This window comes from Gorilla gorilla, chromosome 1 (genome assembly GCF_029281585.2).
Source record: "Gorilla gorilla gorilla isolate KB3781 chromosome 1, NHGRI_mGorGor1-v2.1_pri, whole genome shotgun sequence".
Lineage (NCBI taxonomy): Eukaryota > Metazoa > Chordata > Mammalia > Primates > Hominidae > Gorilla > Gorilla gorilla.
The window spans coordinates 75,084,620-75,100,120 of record NC_073224.2 but is presented as its reverse complement, the minus strand read 5'-3'; the positions used below and the strand labels follow the sequence as shown (position 1 = coordinate 75,100,120).

General features: G+C 44.4%; 1 protein-coding gene across 1 annotated transcript in view; it reads left to right on the top strand.

Annotated features, from left to right (window-relative positions):
- CACNA1E (calcium voltage-gated channel subunit alpha1 E) overlaps nucleotides 1-15,501 on the top strand; it is a 497,630-nt gene that overhangs the window by 389,142 nt on the left and 92,987 nt on the right. Inside the window, exon 10 of the mRNA XM_063710329.1 lies at nucleotides 12,347-12,462. Within this exon, the coding sequence (XP_063566399.1) occupies nucleotides 12,347-12,462 (116 nt within the window). The remainder of the gene's footprint in view (nucleotides 1-12,346; nucleotides 12,463-15,501) is intronic.

The window sequence follows — 15,501 nt, the reverse complement described above, 5'->3', positions numbered from 1 at the left end:
TTACGAATCCTCATGGAAAAGTGCATAGCCTACCACAGCCCTAGGCACTGGTGTCCATGACAGGCCAGCCATCTAGTAAGAAAATGTATTTGCTTGTATGTCACCAGCTTTTGTTTCATTTATCTCTAATAGATCAGGATATTTTCAATAAGGTAACAATTAATTGCATTTTAATGAAGAACTTAGGTTAACTGTAAGACAGGCTTAAAGAAGTTGTGATTTATTAAATATCCTATATTTAAGAAAGACTTCTAAGTAAGGGATGATAACAGTCAACTTAAATGATACTGAGACTACAGAGGGACAAAGTCTCAATTGCAGCAGAAAATATTTAAGCTGAATATAGTGAAGAATTTCCTGCCATGATGTTGCTTTACAGCTTTGGAATAGTCTTGAAAGTTCATATAGAGTGTCAAAGAATAGGTGTACAGCTTGTTTTCAGAAGGTCCTGGTAGAGAATTCTTAGATTGACTACATTACCAGTAGATATGATCTGCAGTGGTTGTGACTCATAGAGGTAACCTCCAGAAGAAAGAATATGTACTTCTGAATGTTCTGATGCCTTTATCCATTCATGCAACAAATATTGCTTGAATTCCTTCTAGGCACCAGGCATTGTTCTGAGGATATGATGGTGAACATGGCAGAAGGGATCCTTTTCTTGTGTAGCTTATATTCTTGAGCAAAGACAAAAAACCAAATAGCTGAACAAGGTAGCTTTTAGGGACAGATGTTATTAATGAAATAAACAGGTTAATGTGGTAGAGTGCAGCAGGTAATGGGGCCATTAATTTTAATTTTGTGATCAGGAAAGTTCCCCCATCCCACGCCTGTCATCGGGAAGAGAGACAGAGCAGATCTATGGAGGGTCTCATAGGCCACAATAAAGGGTTTGTATTTTAACAACGAGAAGCCAGCAGAAAGTCTTAAACAGAAGGATAGCGTGATGTATTTTGAATTCACAAGTCACCCCGTTTTCCTGCTATGAAGGAAATAGGGGGATTGGGACAAAGATGGAAATGTGAAGTCAGTAAGGGAGGCTACTGCGCTCTTGCAGCCAGCTGAAGGCAAGAAGCATCCAGGCAGGAGACAGCAGTAGCCTGGACTAGGGTGACAGCAGTGGGTTTGGAGAAAAGGGGTAAGACTGCCAGGAATTGCTTATGGATTGGGCTGAGGTTGGGATGAGAAAGGAAGAATGGAAAATGACCCCTAACTTGGGTGGTTTTATTTACTGAGGTGGGAGAGACTAGAGGAGGAGAAGTCTGGGGAGAAATCACTTGGCCATGTTACATCCGAGATGCCTATTTGACATCCAAGTAGCTGATGCCAAGTTGACAGTTATATAACTGGGTTTCAAGCTCAGTGGTGAATTTGGGCTGGAGACAAAAATTCGGTAGCTTTCAGCATAGAGATGATGTTGGAAGTCTCCATGGTCCTGTGCAATGTCACCTGGAGGGAGAATGTTTTAGAAGAGAGGACCTATGCCTGGGCTGTGGGGCACTCCAATGTCTAGAGGAGGAGTGAAGGAGTTTGAGAAGAATCAAACAAAAGAGTGGGTGTCATGGAAGCCCAAGAGAAGAGGCCTCTCCTGGAAGGATAAGCTGAAGTCTAAAGATCCACTGAGCCCCAATTCCCTGTTGAGTCCATAGACCCTGGACCCACACAACTTCAGGACTGACCTGGAATTGAGCTAACCTCAGTTGTTTTAGGTCAAGGCACAGGGTGTGTGCCCCCTCCACTCCATTCTCTCCTGTTGTTCCCAAATCTGAACTGCTTCTTGTCTGGTGGCTGCCCGTAGTGTGTGGTGCACTTATTCATAATGTAAACAGTTGCCAGACAGCCTGTCTGTGCTGGGACTTCAGGCATAACCATGAACAAGAGCAATCTACACAGTTTCTGCCCTCGCAGAGCTTACAGCATCATAGGGTCACCAACGAGAAATCAGACAATTCCAAGAAATGGAAATAGTTGAGGTACAGCTGCTTCTAGTACAGACTGTGTGATATGGGAAAGTCAAGTTGCTGTTCTAAGCCTGGATTTTCCTGCCTGAAAAATAGAACTAAGTCTGAGAGACTTTCTAAGATACCCTGAAGATGTGACTTAATGACTGTGTGAATCAAAACTCCTATACATCCCATCCCATTTTAATTGCATCCCTGGAAAGGACAGCGAGTAGAAAGGCCAGGCTAGTCCTTCTGTGTATTGAGTCACGTTTGGTGCGTTAGCCCACACCGAGCCTCTAAACTTCCTTCCGCTCACTTCGAGTCTCTCCTCAGGAGCTCCCCCTGGTCCATTTTCCCTCATATTTTGGCTCTTCTTTCCCATCTCCACCATCCCATTTCTGTGAGCTTTGGGCCTTCTCCTTGGTTCCACTTGACCGTCCCAAAGCATATAAAAGGACTTGTTTTCATAAGGAAGAACCTTTTGGTGATGAACCATGACATTTTGCCTTCCTGAGAGGAATCTTTGATGTTTAAATTATCTGGGGATGTTGAACAAAGGAATGTGGGAAATGCAAAACTTTTTACACGGGGGAAAAATGCCCACACAGGGTGAAGTGTACAAAGCTTCAACCTGGTAATAAACTCTCAGTTTCTTCCTTGAACACAGCTGCACCTCTCCTCAGACACCTCCAAAGCTTTTGGGGAGGGAGCTGGTTGCTGTGCCTTCTCAGAGGAGTGCGAAATGTGTCTCTGAAAAGAACACAGCCATTTGTTCTGTTAGGATGCTTCTTTCAGACTGTAATTAGAGTGCTGTGGGGGGTGTAGATGGAGGAGAAAGAAGAATATGAAATGCTCTTACTTCCCTGTGGCTCATTCTTCCTGCACCACGGGGCTTTGAACCCACTGAGATATTGTGACTGAAACATACGCTGTTATATGCAGAGACAGAGAGAAAGCAGCATGTACACCTCTGAGTTCATGCCTTGATAGTATCTGTGTGCTACAAGGAGGTGGCGCAGACTGGCGGAGAATTAAACAGAGTAGATCTGAATTCTGCTGTGTAACTCTTTGTCTTTCAACACTCCTGAAAGCCTTTATTTTTCCAAACTGCAAAACAGAGATGAAAGTGTGGTCCCCTAGTCCTTTTCTTAAAAGGTTTTAAGGACCACCATGTGAGAACTCATAACTTTTCAATATTCATAGTACATGCTATTCTGTGATCATCCCACTTATGGGAGGGATTCGTGAAGCAGTTATAATGAAATAGTGTAGCATGCAAGAATATTTGTAGGTTTTTTGGTTTTGTTTTAAACTTTATTTGCAGCAATATCAACAACAATTTATTGATGATGTTTTACTGAATAATCAGTTAACATTTTTCTAGCAAGTGCCAGCAGAGGGGAAGGAGGGTGGCAGAGAAAGAGCATCCAGGATGGTTCTGTTTCATTCACAGCAGATAATCCTTGAAGCAGCTGGCACATATTGTGTGGATGACAGAGAATTTGGTGCTATTGAGCTTAATGATCTTTAATATCAACATGTCAGGATATCCAACTGACTTATATACACAGCTGAATTCCTGATCCTCCCTCTTCCCAAACCTGCTCCATTATCTTTTCCATCCCGGTTTGTTTAACTCCATTCTTCTGGTTGCTGTAGCTTAAAACTTTGGGGTCATCTTGGATGCATGTCTCTCTTACACTCCTCATCCACCAGCCAGCAAGTCCTCCTAGCTGTGTCTTCACAGTCTATCCAGAGCCCCACTGTTTCTCATGAGCTATACTTTACCACTCTCGCCAAGGCCACCATCATCTGGATACAACCTGGAAGATCTCCCTGCTTCCACCCTTAATCCCCTTCAGTCTCTTTTCAACAGGACAACCAGAGACATTCTTTGCAAACTTAAGTTGTGGGACTCCTCTGCTGCAACTGACCAATCGTTTCCCAATCACACCAAGTAAAACTCAAATTTTTATAGGGTATCTATGGCCCTACATGATGGCCCTCCACTTCCTCACTGCCTGCTACCACTCTGACCTTTTTTCCATGTATTCAGTCCACTCTAGTCACATTGGCCCTTTTCTGTTCTTCAAAAGCTCCTGCAAGATGCTTCTGCCCCACAGCTTTGCCCTGGTCATCACCTCTGCCTGGAATCCTCCTCCCCGGATGTCTGCATGGCTCACTTCCTCACATCTCTCATGTCATTCCTCAAGCCACCTCAGTGAGGCCCTCCCTGGCCACTCAACCAAACATTCCAGCTCCCCGACACCCAATACTTACTATACTTCTCTGCTTTATTTTTCCCTGAGGAATTATCAGTTTATAACATTCTGTTTATTATGCTTATTTATCTTGTTTATTGTTTTTCTCCTGCAGTATAATGTAAGCTCTGTTGAGGACAAAGATTTGCTTCTTTTTTTGAGAAGGGGGTCTTATTCTCTGGCCCAGGCTGGTCTTGAACTCTTGACCTCAAGCCATCCTCCTTCCTCTGCCCCTCAAGTATCTGAGATTACAGGTGCATACCAGCATGCCCAATTATACTTGCTGCTATATCCTCATATTCTAAAACAGTACCTACCATGTAGTAGGCACTCAATAAATTGTATTTTGGAGGTGCAATGAATATATAAAATAAAGGCATTGATAATAGGTTATCTGTATTATGATACATTCTCGGAAAAGTCAGTAATATAACAGCTACTTGGAGCACCTACTATACCTTGCACATTCTATCATTTAATCCTCACAACAACCTTTTGAGATAGGTATGATCATTATTCCTAATTTTATGAATGAGGAAACTAAGATTTAGTTTAAGAACTTGCCCCAGATCACACCACCATGGAGCTAGGATTCAAACCCAGGTCTGTACAACTTCAGAGCTTTTAATCATTATACTTTAACATTCTGGATTCCACCAACTTCAAGGTTAAAAACCGAAAGAGGAAACGTATTCCAGTTCCTTCATTATCTCCCTTACATTAATTGTCATGCTTTTCTTCCCCTGTGTCTACTCAAACAAATAAATGAGATCTCAATATTGAGAAGAGAAAGAAAAAAGACCAGTCATTCCCTGAGCTCCTAAAAGAATAATCTTCTTTGAGTTCTTATAACTGAAATGTCATGAAGCTGTGGAATAGCACTGGCTTTGGAACGTGATGCTCTAGGTCTGCCGCCACCGCCCTAATCCTTGGAAATGGCAAGTCATCTGACCTCTCTCTATGCCTTAGTTTCCTTGCTTATGGAAAGCCGGTCTTGGACAGGTGATCTGTCAGGTTCCCCTCGCCTGATATCCTGGTCTGTGAGACTCCTGGTCTGTCTTCCATTGCCGTGGACATAAGGTGGTGGAGTAGGAATGGGATATAGCACTTCATGTAATGCCATTTATTTGCCTTAACCACTTTAGGGAAGGATTTCTGCTCATAGGAGGAACCTTCCGAAAGCTCCAGATTCTAAGGAAGAATGACCCCATATGATGTCGTCGAGCATTTGCATCACCCATCCTGCTTATTAGAGTCAATAATGGATAGGATTTAGAGGGCTAGCTTCTGTTTTGGCCTTTATTGACAACCTAAGTCTCCTTAAATCCTTTCTGGAACAAGTCAAGGGATAAAGCATAAATAACTTTAATACTGCTGAACTCTATGACCTTCAGTAAGGTGTTTACCTTCTCTGGGGCTGTGTTTGCTTCTCTGAAAAATGGGAGAAATGGTTCCCCAGGCTCGTAAGAACACTGAAAATATAGAAACATTGAAGAGGCTCACCCTAACCCCAACCCATTTTCCAATGGCACTGAAATGAAACCACTGCCAACACAGAATTGCCAATCTTGCTTCCAATTTCTCTGTTAGTTTCAGAACATTTAGGGTTGAAGAGGTTTTTCTTGATGTCTAACCCAAATTCCTCCTTCCTAAAGCAAAGACTTTACAGGAACCTTGGCAAGGTTTCCCTATGGGTAGCAAAGCTCTCTGAAACATGGACTCTGAAGATTAATAGGAATATGACCATGTGGCCATTTGTGTGCTTGGCAGAGTGTGTGTACATATGCTGCTTGTGCCAGGATGAGTGTGTGTATCCATGCCAATGTGTGTGATGAAGCATGCAAGTGTGTACAGGAGTGTGGATAAACAGATCTTTGAGTCACACAGGCCAGCCCATCCTGGCACTTTGTCTTCCTTTTGGTTGTCATGACAGCAGCGAGGGGCTGTGCATCAGTAAACAGAGCTCCCTGCATGGAGCCGGGAGGAGAGGTCTGGAGCGAGAGGCTAAAACATGAGTCAAGCAGTCCTCCAACCGAGGCTTTCTTACTCCAGCCGACCTACCAGAACATCTTCATCGCTAGACAAGCATCGAGATACCAGTCCAGGTGCCCTGTGACTGACTCTGGGGTCACATAACATGGGCAGACATTTCAGGCTGGAGCTAGGCTTTCATCAACCTCACTTCTAATCCCCAAGAGTTAGCAACAGCATAATCAAGTCTAGAAATGTGAATGACCGAAGACCCTCCTAGTATCAGCCTATGGGCTAAAACCAGTTACTTCATTACGCAGAAATTAGCCACTTTGTGATTTGTCTGTAGCAGTGGCTCCTTATAGGTTCATACATTCATAAAATACTAATTTTAATAATAACCTAAAATGATTTCAAAGAAGTCTCTGTCTTCTCTCCCCTCATCCTTCCAGGCACACATGATAAATGTTTTGGGCATTCTACCTTGTATGAGATTATGTAATTCTTCCACTTCATCTTATTGATTAATTATATAGAATTAGCTGTGTATGAATAGTTGAGTTTTACAATTTATATTTCTCATGTAAACTGCTGCAGAAAAAAAGCAGTCACAAATACAAATGTAGTAACCAGGATAAAAGAAGAAAACTGTGCTCAACCATGCAGGGCAAAGAGATCCACCTTGTTCTTAGTTTCCATGACTGAAATTTAGAAACCCAAACCTTGCATACATATGTAGCATCTAGAGTAGAGGCTCATCCATGCTTAACTCCAATTCACCTTACTTCCCTGTATGCAAGAGCCGTATGTGAGGGGACCTACAGGTTATCCTCCCTCAGAGGAGCCAGGTTTGGGGCTGGAGGAGCAACCTAAAATTAAGGATGACAGAATTGGGTAAGGAGAAGTATCGGGAATGAAACATGACTTGGATTTGTGTCACTGTACAATCTCTTATGGGAATCTAGTCAGGACTCTCAGAGTCAACCAGATCTATCCCTGCCTCTGGTTATGAGCCTAGGGTTTATGTGGGTCCTAATGTCAACTCTTACTGATGAAGAAATTGAGACAGCAAGGTGACTGTCCAGTTTGTAAGCAGCAGAGGATACCTAGATCCCCAGCTCTGAAAATAGAATGGTGGTGTTTCTGCTGCATCATATGGGGATTTGTTTTTGTTCCCCTTGTTTGGAATTCTGAAATCTAGATGCATCCCTTCTTGATTTCTGTTGCATCTCTCGGTGTAGAAACCCTGGATAGAACAAATGAAAAGGAGCCAATTACCTATCCTCTTACCTTAGGCCACAGGCTGTTGCCAAGGGGCCTTAGGGAATATGAACACTCTTCTTCTATAGGCCAGATTCCCCCTTTTACATGTTCTATGCCTTGCTCCAAGGGAACTGGATAAATTAAGATATTCATAGTGCCCTGCTATGAGCTGCCTTTCAATGGGGGAATTCAGAAGTCATCTGGTAAACTAAATAACGGTAATATGCATTATCATCTGAATAACCCCAGGATCCTCTGTGAAGAGGACAGGGTACTCAGATCCTCAGAGGAGAGAGGGACCAGTTAAACGAGTATGCTTTGTTTCGCAGGTCTGGCCACATATATACCCATGAGCCTGATGGGCATGTTAAATCTAAGGTTTATGAAGCTGAATCTTATTTGCTCCTGTTCTCTCCAGAATGCAATATGTGTATGAATAAATGGACACAAAATCAAGCAGTATATCACTAGCTTGACTAACGCTATGAATTTTATTCTAGGTCTTTAATAACCCAACACAGAGCAATGGATTTTTATGCTACTGTCTCAATGAAAAGGATAGTCCCTTAAAGAAAAACAAAACCCGTCTGTTTTAATATCCTTATTTTCCTCAACCTTGGGCTGAAATGAAATCCCTCTTGTAGATTTTAAATGTTGACTTCTAGATAGCAGGGAAGACAGCTAAGGCATTGTGGAAACAGCACATAACCTGGAAGAAGACATTAGTTTGAATTTTGTCTCTGCCTCTTGCTAATTGGATTATCTTGGGCAAGTAATCTTTTTGAATCTCGCAGGGCTTTTGAAACTATAAATGAAATAATTTACATGAAAATGATTTGTAAATTTAACAAGTTTAAATGTGTTACATGAACATTAGCTGTTCTTGATATTTTATTTCTATAATCTATGGAATCTATCGTACCAGACACTGGGTTAAGCTTCGCTGACCCTTGTTGGAATGTGATACTTGACCTCATGAAGGCTTTACTTGACCTCATGAAGCCTGCAGACTAGTCAGGGAGACAGGCCATGGGTACTAACAATTACAGCAGCGAGGGCGGAGGGGCTGTAAGAGTTAGGAAAGACACAGGTGCTGGACTTGCTACCCAGGTTCCCAATGAAAGAACAAAACAGAAAAGGCTGCTTGATAAAGCATCATAAAGAAGGTCCCCCACGTCCTCCATTAAGGTGCTGGAGCTGCTTAGGAGGTACTCCCAGTGGTGCACATTCGTTGCTTTACTTCTTTTAGCCAAGAGGCTTGGCCAAATTGGTTGGGCTCTGGGACTGTGAGTTCCAGCTAGGATGCCAGGTGGGAGGGTGGGAGGAAAGGGAGCCTACAATGGCAAAGAAGAGCAGGGAACCCAACGAGTGAGACCTGGATCCAGGAAACTTCCAAACACAAGGAGGCATGTGGAAACAGCGCTTAACCTGGAACCAGAAGAGGTTAGATAAAGGGAGGTTAGACGGGGGTTTGTTGGCCTATCCTACCAGAAATCAAGCTACATAGTCATTCTGGGGGCCTTATAGAGATGACATACCCCATTCTTCATAGTCTAATTTACACTGATTATAGTGGAGTCAAATGAAGAGAAACTGGTGGCAGTGTGCAGGAGTTGCTCCTAGTTTACCTGCTCCCTTTGAGTCAGTGCAGAGATGGAGTACTCCTTCTTTTAAGCCTCTGGGAGTCAGGGAAGAACTATGACTTCTCCTAGTTAGCCTGGATATTTGTCATTAAAAAAAATCTACTGAACATATACTATGTGGTAGGCCTATTCTAGTCTAGGAAGATAGAAAGTTGAATAAGGCACAGAATGTTTTTGCAAAAAGCTCACATAGAAGGAGAGACATACAGCTGACCATAGTAAAGGTCTGACTGCAAGATGAACTCTAAAGGGATGGGGAAGAGGTAGACTGGAGGCCAGAAGGTTGGGGTGCAGTGATGGTGGGTCCCAAACAGAAGAGGCAACATTTCAGCCTGGCCTTGAAGAAGGGTTTTGACTCAGCCAGATAAGAAGGAATTCCAGGCAGATAAGCATTGAACGCCCATCCTGCCTTTTCAGTAAGTGGGAAATGTGCTGTAGTTGAAGTGTGGCTGTGGTGGGCTGTAGGCAGGCAGGGGGTGGATAGGGATGGCAGGAGGAGACAAGGCTTGAAGAGAAAGGTTTGGCTCCAACTGTGTAAGACTTTGAACATCACGCTTGAAGGCTTCATCCTCTTCATTGAGCAGAGGGTGATGGAAGCCATAGAAGAGGGGCTAATAGAGTAGAAAGAGATGAAATTTAGAAGATATGAGAGTTGTGGTTCCTCTGAGGGGCTATGTGTCCTTGGACACTTGCCCTCTCAAAGGGCCACTTAAGTCCCTTTAGATTCAGTTTTCTGAGCTGGAAAATGGATATGTTGGTCATAATGCTTATCCTAGATGCTCAAGGATGATTATGTTCCTCCAGTCATAGCCTGCTTCAATTCTCCTCTTTCAAGGTCTTGCTCAAAATATCACCTTCTTATTAAACCTCCCTGGATTCCCCCAGGGTTGAGAAATCAAGACACAGACCTATGAAAAGGTAAAGTAACATATAAAAATGCCATTGGGCTAGGCAAATATGTGGTGCATGAAGGACTTGGGCTCTTACAAGAGAAAGGCCTGGGTTCTAATCTTGGCTCTGTTTCTTACTTAAACTCCATCAAGTTGCATAACTTTTAAGTTAAGGATGAAAATACCTATTCTACCTTCTTCTCAGAATGGTTGTAAAGATTAAATGAGCAAAATGTATGAAGGTGCTTGGTAAATTAAGATGTGCTCTACACATGTTACTTGCCATGGTTAGTACTGGAGGTTTGGAAGTGGTAAGATCCAGTGAATGACCTTTTAAAAAGATAACGTTGATAGTGTGAGATGGGTGAAAGGAGGAGAAAGAGACAGGAGGTTGAGAGACCAGCCGGGTGCTATTGCAGTGGTCCAGGCAGGGAAGGATGAGATCATGGACCAAGATAGTGAGGATGGAGAGGCAGGGTGAATTCAAGTGCTTTTATGAAGGTAGAACCAACAGGACAATGGTACTAACTGGACAGGAGGGACTGAAAGAAGCAAAAATCCAAAGGTAAGAATTTTGGTGGATGGTGATGTCATGAACCAAGCCAGCCCCTTGTTACTTTCAAATTTCTGAAATTCAGAAAGTAGAAAGGAGGCATCCCAGGGCTTGAATTCAGTTACCCTGGCCCTCACTGGCCCTGGTCGCTCTTCATTTTGACTCTCTCCTTCCTTTCCCCCATAGCACCTTTAGTAGAACCCAATGAACCTGAAGCGAAGCACAGGAGAATTTCTCCTTCCAATGTGCCTTTCCCTACACCTTCTGCCTGATTGTAAGCAGGTGGCTGTACCCAAGGACACCAGCTCTATTTTGGCAGGAGGGCCAGGTGTGACACGAGCAGGTGTCTGTTGGCATTATGGTAGACTGGCGTCTTCCCTTTCCCTGCACTGTAGCTGGGGCCCATCCCCCAGCCCCTCACTCATTTCTTCTTTCCTAGACATGACGGAGAAACTGGCAGGACTTACAGTGGGTGCTGGACTCCCTCAGATTCAGTCTGCAGCTCTATTTTTTTTTTTAAACGTCTTGCTCTGTTGCCCAGGCTGGGGTGCAGTGGCACGATCACAGCTCACTGTAACCTCGAATTCCTGGGCTCAAACAGTCCTTCCACCTCAGCTTCCCAAAGTGCTGGGATTACAGGCATGAGCCACGGTGCCTGGCCTGCAGCTCTTTATGGGGATCACATTAAATAAGTAGAACAGCTTCCCAGGTAGTAGGAGAACACCTGAGCCATGGCTAGGAGGCACTGCACTGGTAAGGGCATCCTAGCCTGGAAGGGTGTTTGGTGATGAGAGAGGCATTGCTAGAGGTGGCTTCTGGAGGAACCTGTTAGCAAACTGTGATTTATTTATCCCCATTCTTTCACCCAATACATTTGATCCTCCTCTTCTCTACCAGGGAGCCCTTAGTCCTCTTCTCTTCTCTTTCTCCCATGGAGCTGTAGCCTTCTCATTCCTGTTGTCACACCGAGTGGCATTGGCCCCCTGAGCCCATCGTGGGCTCTATCTTCTTCCTGACCCTGACCCTCACCTGAGTGTTCCCTCTGCCTCATGATCTCCCCTCCACCCCACCCCCGCCACCTTCCCACTGGCTTTATGGGAGTCAGGTGTCCTTCTCACGTCCCTTCCTTTCTTATTTAACTGACATCAGTCACCTTCAAATAGCATTTTAGCCTTTGAAGTCATCAGGCTCATTGATTTTCAGTGGCAGCTTTTATTGAGCACCAGAGTACAGGACAGCAGAGGCAACACAGCATTGTGGTTAGGGTTCAAATCCCAGCAAGGCATTTCACCTCAATAAACCTTGGCTTCCCCATCTGTTAAATGGGAATTTTAATAGTATTAGTACTTCATAGGATGGTTGTGAGGATGGAATGAGTTAATGGGTGTAAAAACCTTGATACGGGGCCAACACATCATAATTGGTCAATCTACGTTAATCACTATTGTTATCAAAAGGAGAAAGAGTAGCTGTGCCCTTCAGAGGGTTAAGGGTTTTTGTTGTAGCTGAAGAGGCGGAACATGGCATTTTGAAACCTAGTTTCTCACATGGCTAAGAACATACCTTTCAAAACAGAGCAAGCAATCAGCTGGTCCTGACTGGAATGCAGCTAGTCTGGGAAGGCTTCCTTTGTGAGGCTGAATGAGGTGTGTTTCTGTGTAACATTGTAAGGAGGTCATATTTGCAGCCTGGGTCAGGGGAAAGGGTACATGGGCTTAATAGAGGTACTTGCTCAGATGCTCTCTCTCTGTTGCTTGATTCACTCTTTCCCTTAGTCATGGCCCTATCCAAACCCAGTGAATCTTATCCTTCTTGTCCACAGGGAATTTGCCAAAGAGAGAGAGAGAGTGGAGAACCGAAGGGCTTTCATGAAGCTGCGGCGCCAGCAGCAGATTGAGCGTGAGCTGAATGGCTACCGTGCCTGGATAGACAAAGCAGGTAGGCCTGGGGGGCTGCAGGAGGCTGGTGAGTGGGCTGCAGAGACATCAGGGCCGGCCCCTCACTCCCAATGCTCCCATTCAAGGGGCAGCCTAGACAAGACAAGAGAGACACTCTGGATGCCTGGTTGGCTCTTAAGGTTCCCTGCTCATCCCACTTTCTTCCTCTGGGGTCTAACTGTCCTGTCTATCAAACTGTCCCAACACCTTAAGGCAGGCATCTTAGCAAGGTGAACTGAGTAAAAGTAACATAACCCAATCCTGGAGCTGAGACTGGGCTGATGGCGTTTTATAATACCGTTCCTGGTGCTCACAGCAATCCATTCATTCAGCAAATATTTATTGAGTGCCTACTTTGTGCCAGACCCTGTTCTAAGCACTTGGGATATGGCAGTGAGCCAAACAGTCAACCAGCTCACCAAAGCTCTTCTCTTGTAAAGCTCTCTAGTTGGCTAAGGCAACAATAAACAAAATAATAAATGAGTAACTTATAAGACAATGATAAGGTGGTAAATATGATGGGAAAACTGATCAAGTTAGGGGTATGGGGTATAGAATGTGCCACAGTTTTAAATAGGAGGTCAGGGTGGGCCCATTGGTGTGTAGACTTGAAGAGATGAAGGAGTGAGCCAGAAGAAGTTCTGGGAGAGGAGTATTTCAGCGCCAAGTACCTAACATGGGAGTGAGCCGGGGTGCCCAAGGAGCAGAAGGGGGAAGGAATAGGGAGGAGGAACAGGAGACAGAGTGATGGCTGTCATGGGGGAAGTGGGCAGCAATCGTGTTTGACCTTATGGGGCTTTGTAAGGGCTATGGGCTTCACTCTGATTGACACAAGAACCACGGGAGGGTTTTGAGCAGAGGACTGACGTGCTCTGACTTTAGACCATAAAGGAGCACGTGCTGGCCGCATTGAGAATAGACCATAGAAGGATAAGGCTGGAAGCAGAGGGACTAGTAGTGCCGCCGTCCAGGGAGGAGATAATGGTGAGAACAGGTGTTTTCCTAAGCCTTGAGCTGTCATCAGTTCTTACCCTGTGACTCAACATTAGGAATAGTTCTCAGCTGCCTGTGAGAATAGGTCCAAACCTATCATGATTTCATTAACCCACAGAGCCACCAGATTCAAGTTTGGCTGTGGCTCAGATGCTTATGAAGGGCATCAATCACCCCCATACTTGTCAATAAAAGGGACGGGTTTGCTTTCTTTATTATTTTAAAGGTTGGTTTGCATTAGTATTATATATCTTCATTTTCTTCCAGAGGAACAAGTGATTTCTTAAATAAAAACTACACGTATGACAGTATCTTTTCTCTATTCCTAATAGAAAACATAGCACAAAAGTGAGGTCACAGAGGAAAAATTTGGAGTATGATTTAGTGCTTAGTTGCTTGAGCCTTATTCTTCTGTAGGAGCTTTGGAATGACACTATAACACTTACTGTGACTGCCAACACACAAAAACCCTCTCTAAGCTCTGCAGTCAACTTTTGGTGACCTCCAAGGGTTGAGAGGGTACCTGTATGATTGCGATCTGCACTCCCTTGTAGCCTCTGGAAACATGAGCAATGTGTGTTGACTATACTTGCATTTCGCCCTTTCTCCTCCAAGGCTGTTGTGTAGGGATGAAGTGGACATGAATATCCCCTACCGCTTCCCAGAATGGTAACTCAGGCTTACCATGGGAGGTCAAGCAGATTTGCCTCTAGGCCAGGCAGGCAGCTTGATGGTCCCAGCTGTCCTTGGCTTTCTCGGCGGAGGAGCCATCTGACAGACCACTAAGAGAGCTGGCAGCAGACCCAGGAAGGAGCCCTCCCAGCCTTGGCCACCCCACACAGGTCAGGTGGCAGGGTATGCTGCTCGCTGGGGCTCTGCTTTTCAAATACTTGCAGAATTCCAAGGCTTCCCTTTCTTCCAGTTGGCAAAGCCAGCTCTCTCCTCCTTCTAAGAAAAAAGACGCACTGCGACGTCAAAGTGTGCTTCCTGGCCCTTCCCTTTACAAATGGAGCGCCAGTGAATCAGAGACAGATGGGTTACATTTCCCTGGAAAGACACTCAAGTTCTAAAGCGAACTTGGCAAAAGGCATGGGGTGAGGAGGAAGGGGGATGGCTTCAGCAAATCCAGAGCCCTTGAGTGCTTCCCAGAGATCTCGGCAGCATCACACACCTTCCATCTGTCCTGGGGGGTCCCCAGATCTGCTCACCCCAAAGCCCAGACACTGTGCACAACAAAAGTGACTGTCTGGCTAAGATAATTAATCTGGCTAAGATAATTAAAGTTGCTATGAGGTATTTTAACAAGTTCCTAATTTTTAAATGATGCCCTCCAAACACATGCTATAAAATGACTTAAAAACCCTTTATGTCTGCAGGAAGCAGTGCCCCACCAATAACACTTAACCTGTTAATTTAGCGTTTTGCCAGAGGCTATACTTAAAAAAGAAAGCAAACATTTATGACTTGGTAATAATGGCCATCCGGTGAGTAACATCCCAGCCTTAAAATGTTCCCCTCCCTAGGAAATACATTATGGACTCTCAGTTTTATCTGTAGCTGGATTACGGTAATGACTTTAACCTCTCCTACTGTCCTTTTACTTGTTAAAAGTGTTTAAATTAAACCATTGTTTAGTAGGGTCTGAAGCTAGCTTTCCCCCAGCAGCTGGGATCTTAGGGAATGTTTAACGAGGCCTCTGGCTCCCTGGCCTATGGGTTGAGCTCAGACTCATCCCGTCACTCCTCATAGGGCATGCAGGATCCCACCAGACTTGGGAGAGAAGGGCTATTTTGTTGATGCACTTGGAGGGATGCTAGTGAGGTTTGGTCTAACAAGTCTTAGTAGAAAATATTCCCCTTCAGATGATGACACCTCAGTAGAGTATGGGACTGCTCCTGGGGACACCAAGTGGGAAGAGTACAGGGGACTGTCTGGTGTCATTTTAGAACTCCAACAAGCAAATATATTATTTCATCATCAACCAGTCCTTCAGTTCTCTAACACCAACTAGGTGTTCAACAATCAGTTAAATTCTAACACTAAATAC